We start from the raw sequence: 23,949 nt of genomic DNA, 5'->3' as shown, positions 1-23,949 counted from the left end.
TTTGCATATATTTGAAATGTTTTTAAAGAACTTTCCTAGATATACTAGGCTTCTTCATATTTCTCCAGGCTTAACTTTCCAGGTTTGGAACATTTGACGTCACCAGCAAAGCACCTTGTGCCACAAGACTTGATACACCTCTCCCAGAAGGTTTCCCCGTGCCCCTGTCCCAGCTGTCTTACCATACCCTAGACCCCAGACAGGATCCAACACAGGTCATTGAGAGCTCTTGTGAGAGCCTCCATCAAGAGCTTTCTGCGCTGCCAGCACTTGGCTCAGAGACCGCTGGTGTGTGTGGACACCACAGGAGGGCATGAGCCCTCCAAAGTCGCAGGGTGCAGGGAGCCGCCACTAGACCTCAACCCTCCTCTCACCCCACACCTCACTCAGGGGCTGCCCATGGGTTTGCTCAGGCTGGAGACAGGAGCCCAGCTCCTCCCAATCTGGGAAGCCAGACAAAGCAGAACAGAACCACAGGTGCTTTTGAAAGCTGACAGCAGCTGGCACTTGCTGCCAGCAGCAATAGATGGGACCGCAGAGCTTCACCTGCATGAGAGAAGTCAGGCCAAGGAACACGCTGGCGTTGCTCATCTGGCAGAACAGGCTGTGTCTTGGGTGGACTCCTGCCTTGGGTCCTCCTCATCTGTTTATCAGTTCAGCTCCTCTCTCTTGCTCCTTTCTTTTAAAGTGCTGACCTGGATAGAAAGAAGATCTTAGCATTTGGGAAACTCATTTGGGTTGTAGGCTAACTAGATTTTTTGTGCTCAAGGACTCAGGACCTATTTCTCTGTTGGCTGTCAGCCAGGGTCACTCTTGGCCCCCTACGGGCTTTCTGCAGTCCTTGCTCAGCAGCAGTGAGGCATCAGAACTTTCTCACGCCTGGAGGAGCTTGGACTTCATCTCCTGCAGTATCTCTTAGACCTTTCTACCCTCCTCTCTTCCTCAATAACACAGGGCTCATGCAGGTAATATAGGTGCTCCTCCTTAGCTGATTAGTAACCCTAATTCACCTGCAAAATCCTTTCCAGCAGAACCTAAATGAGTGCCTTGATTGGCCAACCAGGGAACAGGGGAGGGTATATCTTTGGAATTCTACCTCTGCCTACCACAATGGCCACAATGTGGATGCACTCCCTGGAAATACCCAGGGCAGTGGCCCTGCCTGCCCAGCAGGATGTCACTCTTCCCTTCTGTCCACAGTCTCTGGATATGAGACATCTTGCAAGGTCATGGTCCTTTTAAGACTGAAGCCTCACTGCTACTACTGTGGCTGTCTTGGGGAGGAATTCATTCTGAGTTGAACAGGGAAGACCCTGTGAAGACATGTGGAGAAAATTGTCATCTGCAAGTCAAAGAGAAAGGTCTCCAGAGAAACCAACCCTGCCTACATCTCCATCTTGGATTTCTGGCCACCTTCACTGTGAGACAATCAATTTTGTTGTTTAAGCCACCAGTATATTGTTTCGGCAGCCCTTCAGAACTAGCGCTTCATCCATATTCATGTCGTGTGTGTTTAAGCATTTATTTTTCAAGTGTAAATATTTTTATATAAAAAAAACCCTAACATTTTGACTTGTTTCTTGTTTAACATTTCTGCAACTTTTTATATATTGGGAACCACTTCTCCCCAAATCAAAGTGGCCCACATTTACCAATAAACCTAATGAATCTGGGAGGAAAGAATAAAATAGGCAGAAAGGGGGAAAAAAGAAGAAGGAGAAGGAAAAGGAGAAGGAGAAATAAAGACAGAAGAAGAAAGCAGCCCAGGTCTCTCTGTTTCTCTGAGAAACCTCAGCTGTGATGAGAAAACCCAACAGCCCAATTCCTGGCAACTCTCCAGGGACCTGGAATGATGTGAACTGGGCACAACCCTCATGGTTGGCCTGAGAACCAGCTGGCACCACTAGAGCGAGGAGAGGGCCCTCAGTCAGCTGGCAACATCCCAGGCTCCCCCACCCCTGCCCCATAAAACCATCTGGAAAATTAAAATAAGAACTTCTGTGTCCTACCAAGCTCCAGGGATCCTGTGAGGGACAGGGAGAAATTATCCATGAGGCCCCCCACATTCCTCGTGGAGGTTGTCCTGGAACAGACTATAGTCTGACTTCTTTCTCCCTAAGTGGCAGAAGTGAGCCACTGGTCAGTGCTCTACCCTCGACTACCTTTCGGAGCTACTTCTGCTTCCCTCCCACCTGATTTAAAGGAAATCCCCTTGTCCCTCCCCTGACTCCCTAATCCCTGCTCTCCCAGCCCAGCCCAGCCCACCTGCAGTTCAACCTGAAAGATGAGTTCAGCCTTGCTGCAAACTCAAACTCAAACTGCATTTGCTGGGAGTGTGTTGAAATGCACATTCTGATTCTTCATTCACAGGAGGTGGAGGGCTGAGCTGCCTCCCTAACCGGCTCCCTGATGATGCAGATGTCTCTGGTCAGAGGCAGAAAGTGCTAGAAAATACAGCAGGAGGGAATTTTTGTCTCAAGTTCTTTTAAGTAGAAACCTGGACTCCCATAGGCCAAGCACTTGATGAGAGTCAAGTGTCTTTTTCCCCCAGGCTCCTCAGAGCTGCTCAGATGTGGATGATGAAGCCAGGTCCCCTGGGCTTCTGCACCGTCATGTTCCCTCACACTTCAAGCAGCTCTGGGCATACAGCTCCAGAGTCAAGGTGGCATTTAGCTGGGTTTTCAGGCCAGCACCAGCAATTAATCTACAATTAGGCTCCTGGGAATTCATAAGTAGGCACAGCTCAATTTGCAGCTCAATTTGGGAATGCACCTGAAAATACCACTGCCCCCGCCACCCCACTGCTTTTGGGCTTCTCTGTACCTCCTCTCCCTCCAGCCGGGCAGGAACAGGCCCCAGGGTAGATTCCTTCTGCTTAATTGCACTTTTCCTGGCAGAGCCTCTAGGCTCATGAAATCTGTCTTTTGCCAAAAACAAAGAGTACAAACTGCAGCTGATCAGGTGCAATCATTTTTCAGTGACATCTTCCTGCCCGCCCTAATTATAAAAACAGTGCAACTCATTTTAGAATATTTAGAAAATGTTGAAAATATACAGATGAAAATAATCCTATCATTCTGCCACTCTGAGATGATCAGTTTGAGCATTTTGGAAAATGTCCTTCCAATCTTTTACACACATAGTGGTGATCTGTATACAATTATACATTGGGCTCCCAAACTCCCTAACGTAAACATTGTAGAGAAATCTCTTAGCCATGTTAATAACACTGAAAGCATGATTCCTAATAATGATAAATTGATATCCTAAGAATTTGCGTTATTAACACTTGCCCTATTTGGGGAACTACTTTTTTTTTTTTTTTTCTGATTCAAATCATTTTATTCTGGCTATCTTTCTATTGAAATCGCTACCCCTATGTTATGGTTTGGATGTGAGGTGTTCCCCCAAAACTCAAGTTTGAGGCAATGCAAGAAGGTTCAGAGGAGAAATGATTGGGTTGTGAGAGTCTGAACCCAATCAGAGATTTAATCCCCAGATAGGGATTAACAGTGGTAATCAAAGCTGTAGGGTGTAGCTGGAGGAGGTGGGAATTGGGGCGTGGCTTTGGGTATACATTTGTATCTGTTGAGTGGATACTTTCTCTGCTTCCTGATGATGTGAGCTGCTTCCCTCTGCCACACTCTTCCACCATGATGTTCAGCCTCACCCGGAGCCCTGGGGAATGCAGCTGGCCTTCTATGGACTAGGACTTCTAAAACCCTGAGCCCTCAAATAAACTCTTCTTCCTTTACAGTTGTTCTGGTCAGACCTTTTAGTCACAGCAGCAAAATAGCTGACTGAAACATCCTATGTTCTCCTTATTTTCTTAGGACAAATTTCTGGGATTGAGATACTGGAGTAAAGAGTTAAAATACCCCTAAAATTTCTGATCGTGAATTGATTCCAGAAAACTTTACTGAATCCATTCCCCTGCAGTAGTGTGTACTTATTTCAAAAAGTGATCAGCATTTTGCATTATTTTCTTTGATTCTTTCCCAATTTGGTAGGTTAAAGATAGCATGTTTCCTAGCCTCCACTTTGTTTAGTGAAAGTGCACTACGGTCAGTTTTTTCCTGCATTTAGCAGCCATTCATGTTTCTTCCTCTGTGGGTCGTCTCTAAGCATCCTCAGTGGATGCTTTTTAAGGAGAGAACAAGCCTAATGGTAGCATGGAACACCTCCGGATGGTACCCACCCATGGCTTCTGACATGCTCTGGCTTCCCTTCTATTGGCATGGTTCCCCATGATGGTTGCCTTTGTTATTAGACTCCCTGTATTTCCACTCATATTCCTGTTTCTGGGTGCTGCCCTTGAGACAATTCAGTGTTCCCAGTATCCTTCCTCAATTAACAATTACCTGTCCCGGGCCCCATTTCTTCAGCCACCTTCTCTATGTTAAGTTAAAAGGAATGGATTTGAACTAATAAACTAATCAAAGCTAAATGTTTTTGACTAGTCAACATGCTGGCCATCCACAAAAGCTTCTTATCAAGTGACCCTGCCTACAAGTTGTAAGCAAGGTTTTAGAATGAGGTGGAAGTGAGTTAGTCCCATTTTATAGAGAAGAAAACTCCGAAGCTTGTGACGCTCCATAAACCAGGGGAAAGAAGACAGAGTTCATATCAAGCCCATCATATGGGCTTGATAGGTATAGAAATTGAAGTCTAGCCTTGAGAGTCCCTCCTCTTACTGGACAGAGTGGGACAGACCCATCAGTCCTGATTACTATGAACCTCATCAGAAACTTTAGTCCAAACTCTCCATTCCCATCTCAGGGACTTGCATGCCATGTCTCTGTGCCCCACCATCACCACACCCAGGGCTCCGTGGTGAGGGGGGTTGTAGAGTCAGTGTTTACCTGCGTTTCCCCGCATGGTGAGCAGATGCTAAGTAACAGAGCTCAGAAACTAGAGGCTTACTTGCCAATAGGATGACATAACCTCCTCCAGTGGCCCCAAAATGATCAGACGTCAGTGGGCATCCCATGCTGCACATGAGCTCATTCAGAACCATGTCCATGGGGCCAGGCCTGCTTGGACCTGGAGGGAGATGCTGTATACAGGAGGATTGGGGTTCATGGAGAATGTTATGGTTTAGATATGAAGTTTCCCCTGAAAACTCATGAGAGAGACAATGCAGGAATGTTCAGAGGTGAAATGATTAGGTTGTGAGAGCTGTAACCTAATTAGGGATTAATCGATTTGATGGACTAATGGGTGGTGTCTATAGATAGGTAGGGTGAGACTGGAGGAAGCGGTCACTGGGGGCATGCCCTTGGGGGTTATGTTATCTGTGACTCCCTGTGCTCAGGCTCTATCTGCTTCCTGGCTGTCATGAATTGTGCAACTTTCTTCTACCATGCCCTTTCACTATGCCCTTCCACCATGATGTTCTGCCTCACCTCCAGCCCAGCACTATGAAGTCGGCTGACCATGGACTGACCTTTGAAACCATGAGTCTAAATAAATTTTCCTCCTCTAAGTTGTTTTTTCAGGCCTTTTGGTCACAGTAACAAAGAGTGGATTAAACAGAAACTGTGACTCATTTCACCTCTCCAGTTCTGGTCACCTGCAGTTGTAGAACTTTTCACTATAATGATGAATGTTTTGCATGAGGAACGAAGTTAAAGGGAAGACCATGTAAGGACATGCCAAAGCCAAGACTGGAGTAAGACAGGCCTCAGTTCCACTCCTCTGTCACTTACTCTCTGAGCCTCAGTTTCTGTTTTGTAAAACAGGCTACTACTAAACTACTAGTACCTACCTTGTAGATTGGTGGATTCAGGTAGAGCAGTTAACCTGGAACCTAGTGCATATTAAGTGCTCAATAGTAGGTGATGATGATGACGTAAATCTGACACAAAAAGAAAGGGACAGACACCAACTGATAAAAACCTAGGGCCAACTGACCCCAATTTCAGTGATTTCTTTATCTCAGTTTTAGCTTTTCTTATCATCTGTCCACACATTACACTACACTTTGGCCTTGAATTATATGATCCCTGGTGATTTTACTTTTATAAAGCAAACACTGTGTATTAGTTTTCCTGAGGCTGATAGCAAACAAACAAATACTGGTGATTATAACAAATTTATTTTCTCATAGTTCTGGAGACCAGAAGACTGAAATCAAGTTGTTTATAGGGCTGTGCTCCCTCCAAAGGCTCTGGGGGACAATCTGCTCCTTGCCGCTTGGAGCTTCTGATGGCTGACAACATTCTTTGGTTTGTGGCTGCAGCTGTCCAATCTCTGCATGCTGTTCATATCACCTTCTCTTCTGTTTTCTCCACCGCAGTCTTTTATAAGGACAGTAGTCACCCAACAGATAATCCAGGATGATCTCATCATTTTAAGATCCTTATTACATCTGCAAACTTAACATTTATAAATCCGGGACTAGAATATAAGGCATATATTTTTGGGGGCTACCCATCTTAGTCTTTTCAGGCAGCTATAACAAAGTACCAGAGACTGAGTGACTCATAATAGAAATGTATTCCTGATGATACTGGAGGCTAGTGAGTCCAAAATTGTAGCATCAGCAGAGTTGGTGTATGGTGAAGGCCCATTTGCTGATTCATATGCCACTGGCCCTTTCACATGTCCTCATGGTGGTAAGGGTCAGGGATCTCTATGGGGTCTCTTTTATAAAGACACCAATCCGATTCATCAGGGCTTCCCCCCTCATGATCTAATCATCTCCCAAATAGTGGGATGGATTTAGGGGTTAGGATTTTAACTTAGGAATTTTGGGGAGACAAACTCAGTTCATTGCTCCATCATTAAGCCTACAACTCATGGTAACTAAGAGCATGGACTTAAGACGCAGACTGATCTGGATTTGAACACCTGCTGGCCACCCGCAAATCCATTACTTGGGTCAGTGTATTAATCAGTTTCTGTTGCCATGGTGAGTATCTGAGATAAATCAATTTAAAAAGAGGAAAGGTTTATTTTGGCTCACAGTTTCAGATATTTTATTCTATGGTAAGCTTTGTTGCTTTTGAGCCTGTGGCAAGGCAGAACATCAAGGTAGGGAGTGTGTGGTGGAGCAAAGCTTCTCACTTCATGGTAGCCAAGAAGCAAAGAGAAAAAGGAAAGGACCAGTGTTCCAATATCTTCCAAAGACCTAACTTTCTTCCACTAGGCTCCACCTCCTAAAGGTTCCACCACCTTCCAGTCACGTCACCAGTTAGATACCAAGTCTTTATGAGACAAGGCCTTTGGGGGGCATTTCAGATCTAAACTGCAGCAGTCACCTTTATTAATTACTTAATGTCTTTGAACCTCAGCTTCTGGAAAAGAGCCAGCAATGCTTATTCCTCAGGGTTGTTTGTGTGAATTAAATAAGCTAATATGACAGAGGTATTCAATATATCATAGTTTACCCTCCTAGACTGCAAGCTGTGAGACGAGGCACCATCTCTTTGCTTCCTTCACAGATCTAGCACAAGTCTGCAGACAGTACCTCAACGAAGACAGGATGATTGATAAATTGGCTGAAGAGGTGGCTTAGACTGTTACTGCAACAATTACATGGATTACTGAAGGATTAGGAAAGGTGTTTCAAATTCTTCAGGAATCTAATGGAAGCTGTTAGAAGGTTTCAACAGTGACCCCAGCCTGAACATTGTGGGAACCAGCTGAGTGGGCTTTGGACAGAGAATAGGGTCACTAGGTCAGACATAGAACCATCTGAACTCACCATCCCTTGAAATCTCTCCCAGGACTTCATTCCTGGGGATGGGAGGGCAGCTACTCTGGAGAAGCTCCAGCATTTCACAGAACCTGACCCCCAAATTCTATTGAGGGGCACCTTTCTAGACCACAACTAGGAATTCACCTCATCATTTCCCCTGTCCCAGAAGGGCTAGCTGCTCTGGTCTATTACTTCATTGCAGCACATCTGAATATCCCAGGGAGCTTGTTTAAATGCAGATTTCTGGCCCTCAGCCAGACTGACTGAATGAAGCTTTACTGGGGTGAAAATAGGAAGGAAGTTTTTTTGTTTTGTTTTGTTTTTGATACCTAAGATTGAACTCAGGGCACTTAACCACTGAGCCACATCCCCAGCCCTTTTTTTGTATTTTATTTAGAGACAGGGTCTTGTTGAGTTGCTTAGGGCCTTGCTAAGTTACTGAGCTGGCTTTGAACTTGTGATCCTCCTGCCTCAGCCTTCTGAGCCACTGGGATTACAGGTGTGTGCCACGGTGCCTGGCAGGAAGGAATCATTTTAAACAAGCCCCTGAGGCAATTCTGATTCACTGGAGAAAACCAACCATAATCATCACATCATAATTCAACCTATTCCTGGTCATGGACCTGAGCTCCAAACATTCCACATATGAAGCCAATATGTCTTATGGGAAAGTGTAAGGGTTTGGGATTCAAACAGTCTTGAGGTACTTCATATAATAGTTGGGACTTTGGCAAGTTACTCCATTTCTCTGGATTTCAGCTTCCTCTTCCATAAAGTCAGAATAATACAAGAATGTTGTTAATTAAATGAGAATCATGTAAGTGCCAGTGCATAAGAGATTGAAGCAGAGGATGCTACTATTCAGCAACCCACTTCCTCTTCTTCACTGATACATGGCTTGCACTCTTTGCAGCTGAACAAAGCAAAGTGACTAGTTCTTACCAAGGGAACGTAACATATAAGTTATTGGGCCTATTCTGGGCAAAGGTTTAAAGAATAGATATGTCTCTCCATGTTCTCTTTCACTTTGTACCATTTGATGCAAGTGACAGGCCCCAGGGAATTGGGGAGCTACCATATGGAAGGAGCCTGGGTACCTAAATCATTGGGTAAAAGAAAACCACCCATCAACCCTAACCCCTGCCTTGGATGTTTTGCAAATGACATAAGGTCATATACCTTTAGGACCTATTTTTACATAATAGGTAGTCAGGAAAGTTCATCCCCTTCCCCACTTCCAAGTAACAACTGCACATTACCTTCTTCTCCTAGAACATCTTCCCTCCAAAAGCAGAAAGTGTTCCAGCATAATTGTGCCCTTAATCAGGTCAATTTAAAGTTTTAAAAACCGTCCCATGAAGAAAGGTGATAGAGGTTTGCCAAGAGATGCCAACTATACAAATGGCTAGGTTATATATGTTAAAGTAGAACCCACACCTGCAACCTAACAAGTAGCCCAAGAAGCCCACTTATTATCTGCAGCAACTGCTCTAGGAAGCCAAAGAGTAACCCTTGTAGTAATAGACCCAACAGGACCAGCACTTGATGAATGATTGCTGCTTTCACTTTCCAACTGTGGACTAACCAGAGGAAGCCAAAACTGTTCTAGTCAATCACACACAATGCCTCACTGATGATTGACCCACCTCAGCTTCCCCTGGGCCAAAGTCCTCTAATCAAGGACTACCTAAAGACTTCCCTCTTTCCTATGATAATGGCTTCCTGCCCCTCTGCTTGAATTTTAAGTCTCTGCTAAATGAAAGGGATGGTGGCTGACTCCCTTGCTGTATAGTAAGCTCCAAATAGTTTGTTCTTATTTGGGTGGTCTTCATTTATTCCCACAGTCCTTATTTTTCAGGCAGATTTAGGGCTCAGAGAGGTAAGGAAATTTCACAGAAGGCTGCAGGAGTGTTGCATGAAGGCTGCAGGAGTGTTGCATGCAACCACAAGGAAAGTAGCTGACCATGGGAAGATCCTAGAACCAGAGCCTGGAAAAGCAATCACAACTCTTTCTGTCTCTTGCATCTCCAGTCAGATAATGTTCTTTAATCTGTCTTCTTGCAAACAGGTTTCTGTTTCTCTGGTCCAAATGGCAGAAAACATAATCATGGACAGGGACTGTGCTTGTATAGCCACCTGAGAAGGATGACTCTAAGTCCTGATTCTGCAGACCTTGGGGACTGAATGACATCCAAAACCAATTTACTGAGTGCCCCACCCCCACCCAGGGGTGGGGCATGATTGCCATCAGTCCTATTATAAACCTGGCGATCAGAAGCCCATTCCTATAATCATGTGGGGAGGAGGAGAGAGGAGAACAGTCTCCCCACTCACCTAATGTAGGCAGGCAGACAAAAGCAACAGGAGGCCACCTATTCCTGATGGACAGTGGCCACATAGACATAGACCCCACACCTACCATCCCAGTGGCACTGACCAGCATGGTCTAGTTACTGATTTTCCTTATAAAGGCACCATTCATCCACTTAGCGAATGAACAGTTGTGCCTCCCAGTCTTATGCTAGGGGCTAGGAAGACAAAGTAAAAGGAAATCGGAACGTACTCTCTGCCCTCAGGCTGTGGCAGGGAAAAAACACCACATAAATGAACAGTTAATATACTGTGAGAAGTGCTGTGCTCAGTCACTAACCTAAATCAGATCAGGAGCTGGGCTAAGGATGTGGCTGCCAAAAAATGTTTCCTAGAGAATCCGATGCCTGAGAGGGATCTTGAAAATGAGGAAAGTTGATAGAAACAGGTGAAGAAAGAGTGTCCCAGCCAGAAGGAAGGTTCACTGCCAGGGAAGTGTGTTTGGGGAAAACTAAAGGTTATCATGGCTGAGAATGGATTGGGTTGTCTGGAGATGGGAAGACTTAGGGGGCAGTTATACAGTAACCTTGGAGTCACACAGGTGGCTTAAGATAGCAGCCTTGACATGGAAAAGAGAAACCGATTCAAGAGAGGACATTGTGTGGGTCAAGAAAAAGTCATGCAGTGTGTGGGATGGGGTTGGGAGGGGAAATATGTAAACGAGTTATGACTTGAAATAAAGAAAGAAAACTTGAGAAAGAGATGGATTCTATTACTGTTTACTTGGCAGAACTACAAGGCTGAATCAAGACCCTTCCTTCGAATCAGACTAAAGTTTGTTCAGGGCAGAAATTCTGTCTGAAGGGAGAGGAGTTTATGAGTCATCAGTGTGGCCTGGTGATTTTTCTTATGTCTATAGGACAAAGGAAGAGATGAGCACTTTACAGTCATCATTATGAATGTTCAACTGACACACCAAAAACCCAAAAGGAGAAGAAGAAAAGGGAAGAATTGAAAATCTAATTTAATATTGCCCACGAGGCAGAATGGGGACAGCAACAATCTATTAGTTGAAGATTCAATTTGGACTATAAAAAGCTGATTTCTGAGTAAGATGGGTCCTGGCTGTAAAATTGATAATGAGTATAAAATCAGAAGCAAATGAAGAGTCAAGTAAACACAAAAGTTTTACTCTGACAATACACAGTAAAGTCCAGATTGTAGATTTCCTGCCAAAGAGAAATAAAATCTTCCCTGGTAGCATAAGTCAGAACTCCATGATCTCTCTCAGAAAACCACAGAAGAATGTATCCTGTAACGCAAGCAGCCTTTCCCTAACCAACTGACCAACAATTATCATTCATTAGTTTAACAAACACTCCATTTCATGTTCTGAAGCTTACGTGAATAAATATATCCAAATAAATATTTTTAACTTCAATGTTGGAAGATGCATTTATTTTTTTCTTTTGGTCCTAGGGGTCGGACCTAGGGGTCTTAACCACTGAGCCACACATCCCCAGTCCTTTTTAAATTTTATTTTGAGATAGTTTCGCTAAGTTGCTTAGGACCTTGATACACTGCTGAGGGTGGCTCATCCTGCCTCAGCCTCCTAAGCCCAGGAGATTACGCCCTGTAAAATGCATTTTTTTTAAAGGTACCATTCCATACGCCACTTTTTCTGTATAAAAAACAACAAATTAGCTACCCACTACCTTTCTTGCCCAAGGAAATTTATAAATTTTACTCTGGCTACAAAATAATTTTTTAATTTTTTGATTAAAAAAATAGATATTCATTGTAGAAAGTTTTTGAAGAAAGCAAAAATCACTAGAATTCCAATGTCCAAAAGCAATTACTTCTGAAAGTTAGGACATATTGACAGCACATGCCAGGGGAAAATATAAATGACCTTAAAAAAAAAACCATCCTGGGCTAGGGAGATAGCTCAGTCGGTAGAGTGCTTGCCTTGCATGCACAATGCCCTGGGTTCGATCCCCAGCACCACCAAAAAAAAAAAAATCTTATTCTCTATTAAAATGGATTATATTATCGTCCAAAATATTTGCCGCCCCACCGTAGGGGAGAATAAAACTTCCCTCTCATTGCAGCAGCCTTGAGTATGTGACTTGGTGCCCTCCCTTGAGGATTTCGTACCAACTCCACCCTGCTGACCTCAAGAGTGGCCATGACACTTGCTTTGACAATGCAGTGACAACGGAAGTGATGTGTGCTATAGCTGTAAGAATCGTCATGAGTTATACCATTCTTTTTCTCCCATGAAATCGAAAGTATTCCAAATAGAGACCGCAGCATCAGTTCCAGGGTAGAGCTCAGAGCAGAGCTGCAGAAAGTCCATGACATGTAATGCAATCAAGAACTGGACATGGGTCACTGTTACCCCCTGAGACTGTTGGAGTTGCTTGCTAACAGAGAGTAACTTGGCCTTCTCTGCTACACCTACCTGCAAAAGGTCAACTGAGTCCTTTAATGTCTGCAGAGCTTTTGTACAAATAAATACTTGCTTGTCAACTTATATTTCATACATTTAAAATGATTTTGAAGTTTTAAAATTTGTGTTATTTATAAATCCATTAATTGTTAATAGTTTATTGATTTTATGTTTTGTTTATTGGAGGTACTGGGGAATTGAATCTAGGGGTGCTCAAACACTGAGCTACATGCCCAACCCTTTTTATTTTTTAATTTTGAGACAGGATCTTGCTAAGGGCCTATCTACGTTATTGGGGCTCAAACATGTGATCCTCCTGCCTCTGCCTTCTGAATCCCTGGGATTATAAGCATGCATCACTGTACCCACCTAAATCTTATATTTTGATGAATTCCCAACTAGCTTATAAATTTGAAAAAATACACCTAAATTTTTATCAAACTTTTAGTTTTAGAAATCCGAAATTACAATGTACCTTTAACTGTTTTTCTTCTGACCTTCAAAAAGCCAAATTAGTATTACACTTCTAATACAATTAAACTCCTACACTTGAAACTAAAACTAAAATTTCATTAAATCTTACTGATCCCCAGCACACACAACCTAAGTTTAATAAATACTATCATTTAAACCTTAGAATACTGTCTCCAAACTTTATTACCTGTATCTTCTTACGAGTTTCTGCTAACATTTTCTGTCTAATACATCAGTCTCTACTTACCTTACAAAAACAGGAAACAGCACATACAATAATGCCATGATTACAACATATATTTCTAGATAAAATTCCTAAGCTAGACATAACTTAGCTCGTCATCAAAGGTCTTTGAAAGTATTTTGTTTTCTGGCGATAACAAGATATTCCAAACTCATCTTGATATTTCCTGTCATAAAACACAGAATGTACTTTTCTCCAGAGTCTAGCCCCTGTCCTGGACTTTTGGTTGGAATGTAGATGAGACAAGTCTGCAAAGCAGAGCCCCTGGGGCCAAAGAGAGAAAACAGAGACATTCACAGTAATCTTTGGCCTGGCATTGTGAGTGGAACCGACATCCCAGTGTTTTAAGTCCCTGCCGTACATCTGTTAGTCAAGTGCGAGTCCTTCCAGACAAATAGGGAAACCAAGAGAAAGCACTACCTATGAGAGCAAAGACTGGATGGAAGGGCAAGGTTGGGGGTGGGTGGACAGCAGAAGAGGAGGTGGAAAGGGAGCTGGAGAGATCTGGCTGCTCCCATAAGAGCAAATGGACTTAGCGAGGATTTTAGAAGAAGTTTGTTGGTTTCCCCATGTGTCCACGGGAATACAGAACAGTGACAACCACGGGATGTCGTGAGGATTACACCACGCACACATTCGGTGCTCACCAAATGCTATCATTAATTTTGCTTGATTCAGCTGGGCCTCCAGAATGGATCAGAACTAGAGATGTTTTAAGGAAATCCAGAAAGTCCGTTCATTTTTCTCCTCCCTCCCTTTCACAATTGCTCCTCTGCACATCTGTTTTAATCCTCTATATTCCTGAAAATTGGCTTATTGTGTCCATGATGCCTTAAACAGTTACCAACAACATCTTTTGTTTCTCAATTCAGGACAGCAGCCAGCCTAAAACGGCACTCTTCCAGTTTCAAGTCCAGATGTCCAGGAGAGACTGCCCAGCTTGATGGAAAACCCACTCCTAGACCAATTAACTATGGTGCAGCAAGAGAATTGTGTGCAAACAACTAGGCTACTCCTGTTAAAAATGTGGGAACAATTCCCAAAGAATAGAGGGAGAGAGGGAGGATGGGGTGCTGTGAAAACAGCGGGTGAACATTGGGGGACACTTCCTGCATGTGTGTGCACATATACACACATGTGCAAACTGGCTTGCACTATAGTTTTCTAAATTTTCCATTTAAACATCAGCACAACAAAGTATTTTTCTATGCTATTTCACTAGCTATGTATCACCTCGACGTACAGATGTTCTACAAGTATTTTAATTCTATTATTTTGCTTTTATAAACACCACAGGATCTTCTTATAACTAAATAATGTTTGTCGATTAGAAGTGATTTCTTAGGGAAATTCCTTGAATTGGAATTGCCAGGGCAAAACGTATGCTATTTATAAAGGGTTCTGATACACACTGCTAAGTGACCTAGGCAACCTAGCCACTGGCACAACACACAAAAATGCCATTTTCATCAACATCATCTTTGTCACTTTAAAAAGTACTTGTCATTTTGGTGAAACAAAATGAACACTTTTTGCATGATTATCAATTATCTCTTCTATTAGAGTAGATATTATTAACCTTTAATCATATTACTTAAATTGCTTAGTTTTCCTGGCTTGTCATAGCCTTGACAGTTTCTTTTTTTCCAGGGGAGGGGTTGTTTTGGATCAAACCCCGGGCCTTGAATATGCTAAGCACATGCTCTTCCACTGAGCTATACCCCAACGCTTCATATGATCTTTCAAGTTGGAATACCCAATCTCTGCTTCCAGCACCTAATTTTATATATACCTAGAGTTTATAACCACCCCATTCCAAAGCTCACTGCCAATTGCAGTGATTTTAGACATTTAATTCAGCATTTAAAGCCCTTCACGGGACACCCAACACAGCTCTAGCATTATCTTCCATTACTGTCATTCACTTGTTTATTTATTCATTCCACACCTACTTGTTGAGCAGCTCTGATATGCCTGGTGTCATTTGAGATGCTGGAGACACTGGAATAAATACAACAGATAACAATCCCTGCCCTAGTGAACAAACAAGAAAATGAATAGTAGGTCGGATGGCGATGAATACCATGGAGAACAAAAAGCAGGGAAGTGAACTAGGGAACTAGAAGAGGGCAAAATCTTAGAGTGGTCAGGGAGTACTCCACTGAAAGGCAATATTCGAGCAGAAGAGCAAGGATGATGAGAGCAGCAGTCCGGTAGCCGCAATCCCAGGGAGGCACGCTGAAACAAGGGAGAGTACCTGCAAGAGCCAGAGGGGGACACACATCTCGTAAGCGTGAACACCAGCAGGGAAGCCAGTCATAATGGATCCTAGATGGGAAAGATCATGGAGGGTTTTGCAGGGCCCTGTAAAAACCCTGATTTCTCCTTTGAATGATATGAGAAGTCATTTAGAGGGTATGGGAAATTATGTTTCCCAAGATAGCTGTTAAAATCTCACACCTCAGTCTTTTGCATGATGACCTTGCTACTTCCCTATGAAGAGAACAGGCGGATGGATAGAGAAAACGAGGCATATGTAGAATGCACTACTCGTCAGCCTTAAAAAAGAAGGGATTCCTGCAACACGGAACACTTTGTATGAACCTGGAGGACACTGTGAAGGGAAATAAGGGAGACAAAGAAAGACAAATACCACGTGATCTCACATATGATATCTTTTAAAAGTCAAACTCATAGCAGCAGAGAGAACTGTGGTTACCAGGGGGTTGAGGTGGGGTTGGGTGATATTAGTCAAAGAACACAAAATTTCATTTCAACAGGAGGAATAAGTTCAAGAGATCCATTGAATACCATGGTGACTATTGTTAATGTATATTTAAATTGCCAGGAAGACAGATTTTAAGTATACTTACCATAAAAAAAGACCATGTAATTATGTTAATTAGCTTGACTTAACAATTCGAGAATGTACACCTGTTTCAAAACACCTTATTTGACATCGTAAGTCATATAATTTTTATTTGTCAATTTTAAAAAAAAATCAGCACAGACACTACAAGGCTGAAGAGACCCGATTAACAACACGTGAGTCAATACCTTTGGAAAACACTAACTGGAGGACTTGAATTAAATGTATCTTAACAGGGGAAAAAACACCATGGTTTTTTATTTTACATTTTATTAAAGTACAGAGTTAACAAGTTTTGATTTTCTACATACGAAAAGGCTGATCAACTTCAGGTGCTTTATAGAAAAATTAGCATTCAAAAAACAAATACAAATTCATAATCGGTTTTGTAACTAAAGGGAAAAATATTTCAAAAGTTAGCAAAATCTAACCATATCACAGACCTTTATAAACTTCGAACAGTAGATTTACCACACATATTGCAGTTTCAAATTCTAATATAGCAAAACGTAACCACAAAATTTGGCTACAGCTAATTGTTTCAGAAAAGTTTAAAAAATTAACAGTTTTGACTATAAAATTGTCATTTTTCTTTGCAAAATAAAAAGCTTAAATCTTTAATAAAGGAAACAAAACAATCCTCTTAAATTTCTTATAAATAGCTCTCAAGACATATATTATGCATCTGCTGTAAGCTTTCTTTACCTGAGGGAATTTCCCAGGATCCTTTATCCCAAAGGATTACCTTTGAACAGTTCTATCGTTTTATTCACATGAATATGATTAAACTTCTACAGAAGTGGATTTGGACATATGCATTCTTAATCTTCCCTTCCCCCATTAAGTTTTTTCTGAAAGGATTTTGCTTTAAAATAAAAACAAAAAGCCTCTTTGGTAAAAGCCGAATATTTCAACCTTTCAAAAATGACCAACTCTGTGAATATCTACTGAAGAAGAAAAGAGATCTAAAGATCCGTGTGAATAGCTCTGCCATCCTCTGAAGTCACAGGTTCAACCTGAGAGAACCCTTCTCTGCCTGAAATGCAAAACTCAGCTTATTAGCAAGTTGCAGAGAACATCTCACGGTTCCTTGAGCCAAGTGGCTACCTGCACTGTCCTTGATGGAGGAGGGCCCACTGGTCTCTCTGGGTGTTCAGGGTCTTAGCTCAAGATCAGAACCCTTTTGGTTGTGGGCAAAGCCCTCTTTCAACTCCAAGAGGTGTAGGATGTGAGTGCACAACAAAATGAGATATTATTTAGAAAGGCAATAGGAAGAAAAAAAGCCCAGGAAGCTTAAATACAGGCCCTGGAATTCCCTTCACAGGATGAACATGAAGCACCAATGGTGGTAAACTGTCCGGCAAAAATTAAATAAGTACATCATCTTAAAAAGGCAGAGGGCAACAATTTGAGGAGCGGGGTGATTAACCGTAGGCTGAGGTCATTCACAGTGAAGGATCCTCTGAGGAACTCTAAGTACTCAATGTAGGAACTCCCCTGCTGGCCATTACTTCCTGGAAACATAGCCCCGGAGTCCCAGCAACTCCACCCTCCCTCCCGCCTACACCCATAGTCTATCTACTCAATAAACGTCTGGCAAACACAATTTGTAGACGATTTCCCAAGAAACTATGAGGATAAAACCACAACCAACCAGGATTACAAAAGCTCAACACAGTAATGATGTGGCAGGTTTTCAGAAGACTTGAGAAGAGTCTCGCTCATGACAATGAGGGAGAAAATTTCCACATCAGGTGAATGGCCTAGAGGAAACATATGTCCCCAGTTTCTTAAAATCTTCAGCTTTCATCTCTAGAGGAGCCTGACCAGCAGCTTCAGGAAAGGCACCTTTGTAATCAGGTACAAAAAGTTGGAGGACGCAAAGGTCTGTTATTGTTTAAAGACATCAGTGAGTTAAATGATTGCATTGTTACTGCAACTCAAAGCAACTGGCATAATTTTTCCAGTTTCTTAAGTCTCAATAACACAAAACATAGGGTATTAAAAAAAAAAAAAAAAACCCTATCAATGTTGACTTATCACCTGAATATCGTTTCTCATTATTTACAATCATTAAAGCTGACTTCTCACCTATATACCCTCAGTTCTCAGAGTGCAGCCACCTCTCCTATGGGCCTCCCAGAACCTTGTTAGCACTGAGAATAAAAATTAGGACTGTAACTCTTCCTCTTGCATCAGACTCACCTTCAGAGGAGAACACTGTGCCACAAACCAAGGTGTGTGCAGATGGACAATGGGGGTGGGCTGGGCTAGCTACAAGGGGCCAGTGTGAGGGGCCACCACTGGCATTGTCCTCTTTTATTTCCCTGAGTGTCCTTCTGCAGAGGAAAGGGGCCAACAAAGGCATGCCAAGGAGTGTATGGCCTTGTCAGCTGGACCCTTACTTGGTGTAAGGGCCAATTCTAAAGTTACCCCAGCTGGCTGCCAGACCCACCCAGATGGGAAGACAAATCAAGGACTCGACTAGACCTTGGCAGGAAGAAACCCAAGGAAACTGCCTGCAGCTCCATGCTGACTATTAAAGGGCTTCTTAAGGTGTTTCCTAAAGGTGACCTTGGCTTACCCAGAGCCCCCACGTCACTGCACCAGGCACTGCAGTGGCCTCTGCCAGGGGGTTGCCACACACAGCCTCACTTCCTGAACTCCCACTGGTTTGTGGAGCTGGCACTCCCCTGACTTCACTAGGGTCTCAGACTTGTGTGCAACTCATTTGGTGACTTTGGATTCAGCTCTGAACTGCTGAGTACAGAGTTCTACCCAAGAAAAAGAAACATGCACACACTGACATAGGCATACATGAAGAGCCTTTTAAAACTGAATCTCAAACACTATAAATAAATTCCTAAAGAAATTCACCCCTGTATTTGTTTCCCTCTTGAAATTCTTGAGAAGAGAGCAAAGGAGTGAGTTTAAAAGAAGAATCTGAGTAATTTCCCCAATCAGCACTTTGGCACATGGGAGCCAGGTTTAGGTAAGAGCCAGTTCTACTTAGCTCATACGGAGGGACACAGAGAGTCTAGGTCAAGTCTTCCAGGGGTTTAAAAAGATTCTCATGGCATCTCCACTGGGTCTTTAATGGAGTTTCCACTGAGCAAATCTCCTCCCTGAGAAGAACATCCAATACTGAAAACATATATCTCTCATAGCTGCCAAAAGTCAATTCTTATGTTACGCTACAAATACGTTTTGGAAATTTCTATAGATGTTGTTTATGGCTTAATTAAATATCCCCAATTACCCACCTCTTCTTCTAAGGGTATTTAGTTACTCCATAGCTTCTAATAGACTTGTCTGGTCAGCCTTATCTGAGGGGCTGCCTGGGAGTCTCACCTCAGCAAACCTACTCCAAGGAAATGAAACCACAATGGATATTAATGGTGTGGTCACACTGCAAATTCAGGAAACAAATGCTCTTTTGCTTTTACAATTTCAAAAGGCCTCAAGGTAGAGAAGCTGAGATGCTGACCCTCACACCTGAAAAAGGGGGTGCAGCAAGTTTCAGCCAAGAAGAAACTTTTTGTTAAGGTCCTTAAAGTATTATTATTAATCGCACAAACAAGAAGAAACCATAGCCCTCCATGGCTTAGGCAAAGAAAACACGAGTACTGTTCTGTAATCACATGAACACCACCACAGATAAGCGCCCTACTTATTGCAGTAACTTGGATCAGGTAGTGTTAACACGGTGGGGGACCACATGGATAGTGATGGCAAATTGTGCTTTTCACATTATTACAAAGATGCTCAACCCAGAAAGGATAAGGGGCCCTCTGGGAAGGCCAAGGGTGGAGAGTGAAGGCTGTGATTCCCAGCATCACAACCACAAAGGGAAACGCTTCGGGACCATGAGGAGATGGCACTGAGGGTGGATTTAAAGGCAGGCGCTTCCTCTTGTACCCTATAAATACCAGGGAGCTGTGAGCAGAGCCCTCTGGGGAAGAGGCTCCAGGAAATGATCCAGGAGGTGAAAGTAAGAGAGGGGTCTGGATTCTTTTGGGGGATGGGAACTCAATATTTTGCTTGCTTTTTAATTCCAAGGATGAGAATAACAGGTCACACAAGATAACTTTTATCCCTGTGAAAAAAATGTTGTACCACTCTTGGTAAAAGCATACCCAAGGAAAACGGTAACATAACTACTACCCAGTTCCTAGGGGTAAGTCATAAAAAGGTATGTATCACCCAAGGTCAGGTGGTTGAAAATTTCAATTTCTTTGGGACAAATTGGTAGTTTCTTTTGGAGTTTCAGAATTTAGAAAGTTAATTTGGGTTTTTTCTTTTTTCTTTCTTATCCCCCTGAAAACTTTTTCAGACCCACTCAAGACAGCCAGGGGCATCAGCTTTTCATAGGGTGCCAGTTGCTGCTCAGACCCTGGTACACTTGTTCAAAGGACAGCTCCTCCAGCACAGCCTGCTGAGCAAGGGGACCTGCTGACATCCTCACACGGAGAACTGACGAGAGGGACAGCAGAGGGGAGCGACCAGGGTCCACAGGTACAGCAGCACGCACACCCAGCAGGAGGCCATCTTGATCCAGAAGATGGACCAGCTCCCGCTGAAGAAGGTCTCAATGCTGGCACTTTCGTAGCTGTTGGAAACAAGACACCCAGCCATCAGAATAGGAAAGGAATGGGAGGAGGGTCTCTGCCATTAAAGGCCTCCCTGCTTCCTAGCCCCACTAAACTGTCTTTTTTTAAAAAAACCCAGTGGAGGTATAATTCACACCCATTTAGAATATATAATTCAATGGCTTTTAATAAGCTTATAGGCTTGTGCACCATAACTACAATCAATTTTAGAACATTTTCATTACACTAGACCCGCCATCTGCCTACATTCGTTAATCTACTAATCTGTCTGTATAGACTGGCCTACTGTGGACATTTCATATAAATGGAATCATGCAGCCTCTTTTTTATTTTTTTATTTAGCATATTTTTTTCTCAGCATATTGTTTTCAATGCTTTTTCCATGATGTAGATCCTATCAGTACAGGTTGAGTACTCCTCATCTAAAGGCTGGTATCGAAAGTGTTTCAGATTTTGGAGTTATTCCTCAATTTGTTTGATAACTTAGGATAGATAGATTTTGGAATATTTGCACAGACATTTCTGGATGAGCATTCCTAATCTGCAAGTCCAAATTCTTAAATGTTCCCAAATAGGAAGCTTTTTGAGTGTCAAGTCAGATTTCAAAGTATTTCAGATATCCAAGTTAGGGATGCTCAATCTATACTTCATTCCTTATAATTGCTACATAATATTTCATTATATGGACTTGGCATATTTTTTCAATCATCGGTTGTTGGACATTTGGCTTATCTCTGTCTTTATGCTATTATGAATCATGCTGCCATTAATATCTGTGTACAACATTTTAAGTGAACATAATTTTCTTTTTGTGTTTTGTTTTATAGTTCACAATGGAATCACTGGATCATATTTACATTTAGCCATTCAAGGAACTGCCAAAATGTCCTCCAAAGTGGCTTCATTTTACATTTCACCAGCAACATAAGCGGGTTCCAATTTCTCCAAATTCTCAACAACATTTGTCATTATCTGCCTTTGTTATTATAGCTCTCTTCATCCTTTCTTAAGCTTCCCAAGTCAAAATTCCCCAGGAATTCTCAAAGCATCACAGGGAAGCATTAAAAGTTCCCTCCCCTCCCACATAGAGATGTTCAGGATGGCAGGCATGGGCCTGTGATCCCAGCTACTCAGGAAGCTGAAGACCACAAGTTCAAGACCAGCCTGGGCAACTTAGTGGGAGCCTGTCTCAGACCAAAAATTTAAAAGGGCTGGGTATATAGGTCAGTAGTAGAGCATCCCTGGGTTCAATCCCTCGTATCTGACATACACAAAGAGATGTTCAGGAAGACTGTCCTCATAAAACTCTTTTCTAATTAACGGGTCTAAAATGGCCACTGTACCCCACTGGTAGTTTTTATCTCTTTGCCTCATTTTGGTTTTCGTCCTGGTACTCCTCACTTTATGACTCGAATCAGATATGTCTCTCCCAGTCCTACCATCAGTCCTACTACCCACAACAGTGTGATGAGAGGACCCGCTTGCTGAATCAAAGAGCCTACTCTCTCTCCAGCATCTATCCTAAGTTATCAAACAAATTGTGAAACAATGGAAACTTTAGATCAGTATGGAAGGTATGAATTTCCATGTAATAACAGAGAAAGTCAGGTCTGTTACGTAAAATTTTAAAAATTGGAAAAAGTCAGGTTCAGTGACACATGCCTGTAATCCCAGCTCCTCAGAAGGCTAAGACAGGATCACAAGTGCAAGGCCAGCCTGGGCAACTTAGTGAGAGCCTGTCTCAAAATAAAATTTAAAAATGACCAAGGATGTAGTACCCTGGTAGAGAGTCCCTGTGTTCTATCTGAGTACTACAAAAAGAAAAAAAAAGTAAGATAAAAGTTGAAGTAGGGAAAACACAAAAGGATATTTTCTCTTTATCCTCCATTGCTATTACTGTGTTTCTAGTCAGCCTGTAGAGTTAATCCATTTTGTTTTGTTTCCAGGTGCTAGGGATGGAATCCAGGGTCTCAGCTCTACCACTGAGCTTGACCTTCCAACTCTTAAAGCTGCAGTAAGTACCAACAATTTTCAGGGTGCAAAGGATGCCAATTGATAGGTGAGGACAAGTGAGGACTGCTCTTAAGGTTGTGGGTACAGCAAGACTGGGAGAAGAGTTCAATTACTCCAGGAGGTCTGATCTGCATCCTGCCATTTTAAAAAAAAAGAGCACTTAACTTGATTTTTCTAATAATCAAAAGGGCCACTCACTGAAACCAGTTGGTAACAGTCATCATCACATACAGGGAAGCCAAAAAGAATACGAAGTGGAAATAGGAATAGCTGTAGACTGTGCCTCTCTTCTCATCATAAATGACCCGTGGTCCCTCTTTCACATTCTGCGGCTCTTCAGTGTCTGCAAATCACAAAGGGAACCCAAGTGCAGAGAGTCAACACAAGCACACCCGAGGTCTTAGCAACACCATACTCATTTCAAATGTCCCAATAGCTGAACAGAAAAAACTGTCCAGAGCCATCTGTAGCCCCATCCCCACCCCATAACTCCCCTGACCAGGAGTCACTAAACACCATGTTTACTTTAGCAGAGCAAAAGAAAGAGAGCTCTGAAAAACATAAAGCACATTAGACGCTTAGCAGACAGGGAGAGTAACCCCTGGGGCTCTCCCTTTAAAAACACAGTAAGTTGAAGGAACAAAATGGCTCCCAAATGAGATGTTAGGACATCTTTTATTTTCTAAATCATTCCTTTAAAAAATACACATTCCACTTTTCTAAGTTTTATTGTATTAGTTAACTTAAATATGAATTAGAATACAGACTCATTTTCCCTACCAGAATACCAACACAAACAAAACCCAGCTATCCTTGAGAAGAGTGGGCAAGTATTGTGGAACAAAAATCTTCCCCTTAGTATTTAGAGTATTAGCATCTGAACTGCAAATGCCTGCAGTGAGAGCAGCGAGCCCACAGGGCCACAGGGCCACATGGAATGAGAGTGTGTCACTTACCCTGTCCATCAGGTCCGAAGCAGAAGCAACACCGAGCTACCTGTGAAAGCAAGCGCAGCACAGTCAGATGCCTGTTCTCTGCTTGCTATTTCCCCATCGTAAAGCACTAAGGGACAGTCACCTGCCAACCTGGCCCTGCTGGAACCGTGTCTTAGGCCCTGAGTTGCACACTTCATCTCCTCAGGTCTGACTAAGGATGCGCTGTTTCCCCGGTGTGCCAGGTGCTGGTGACTGAAACACCACAGACATGGAGATGTGTCACCCAGACCCCCCTCAAACAGCCTGGTGCTTGCCCTATCCTCTGAGTGCTGGGAATAGA

At 42.7% G+C, this 23,949-nt stretch overlaps 1 protein-coding gene across 1 annotated transcript in view; it reads right to left on the bottom strand.

Moving 5' to 3' along the window:
• Positions 1 to 18,972: 18,972 nt before the first annotated feature.
• SERINC5 (serine incorporator 5) overlaps positions 18,973 to 23,949 on the bottom strand; it is a 102,244-nt gene continuing 97,267 nt past the window's right edge. The window contains exons 10-12 of the mRNA XM_079145555.1: positions 23,631 to 23,670; positions 22,873 to 23,017; positions 18,973 to 20,660 (exon numbers count right to left, since the gene is read on the bottom strand). Of these exons, the coding sequence (XP_079001681.1) occupies positions 20,513 to 20,660; positions 22,873 to 23,017; positions 23,631 to 23,670 (333 nt within the window). The 3' untranslated portion in view covers positions 18,973 to 20,512. The remainder of the gene's footprint in view (positions 20,661 to 22,872; positions 23,018 to 23,630; positions 23,671 to 23,949) is intronic.

The sequence above is a fragment of the Sciurus vulgaris genome (genome assembly GCF_902686455.1).
Source record: "Sciurus vulgaris genome assembly, chromosome: 6".
In the NCBI taxonomy this organism is placed as follows: Eukaryota; Metazoa; Chordata; class Mammalia; order Rodentia; family Sciuridae; genus Sciurus; species Sciurus vulgaris.
The sequence above is the reverse complement of the archived record's forward strand: the minus strand, read 5'-3'. Positions and strand labels throughout refer to the sequence as shown.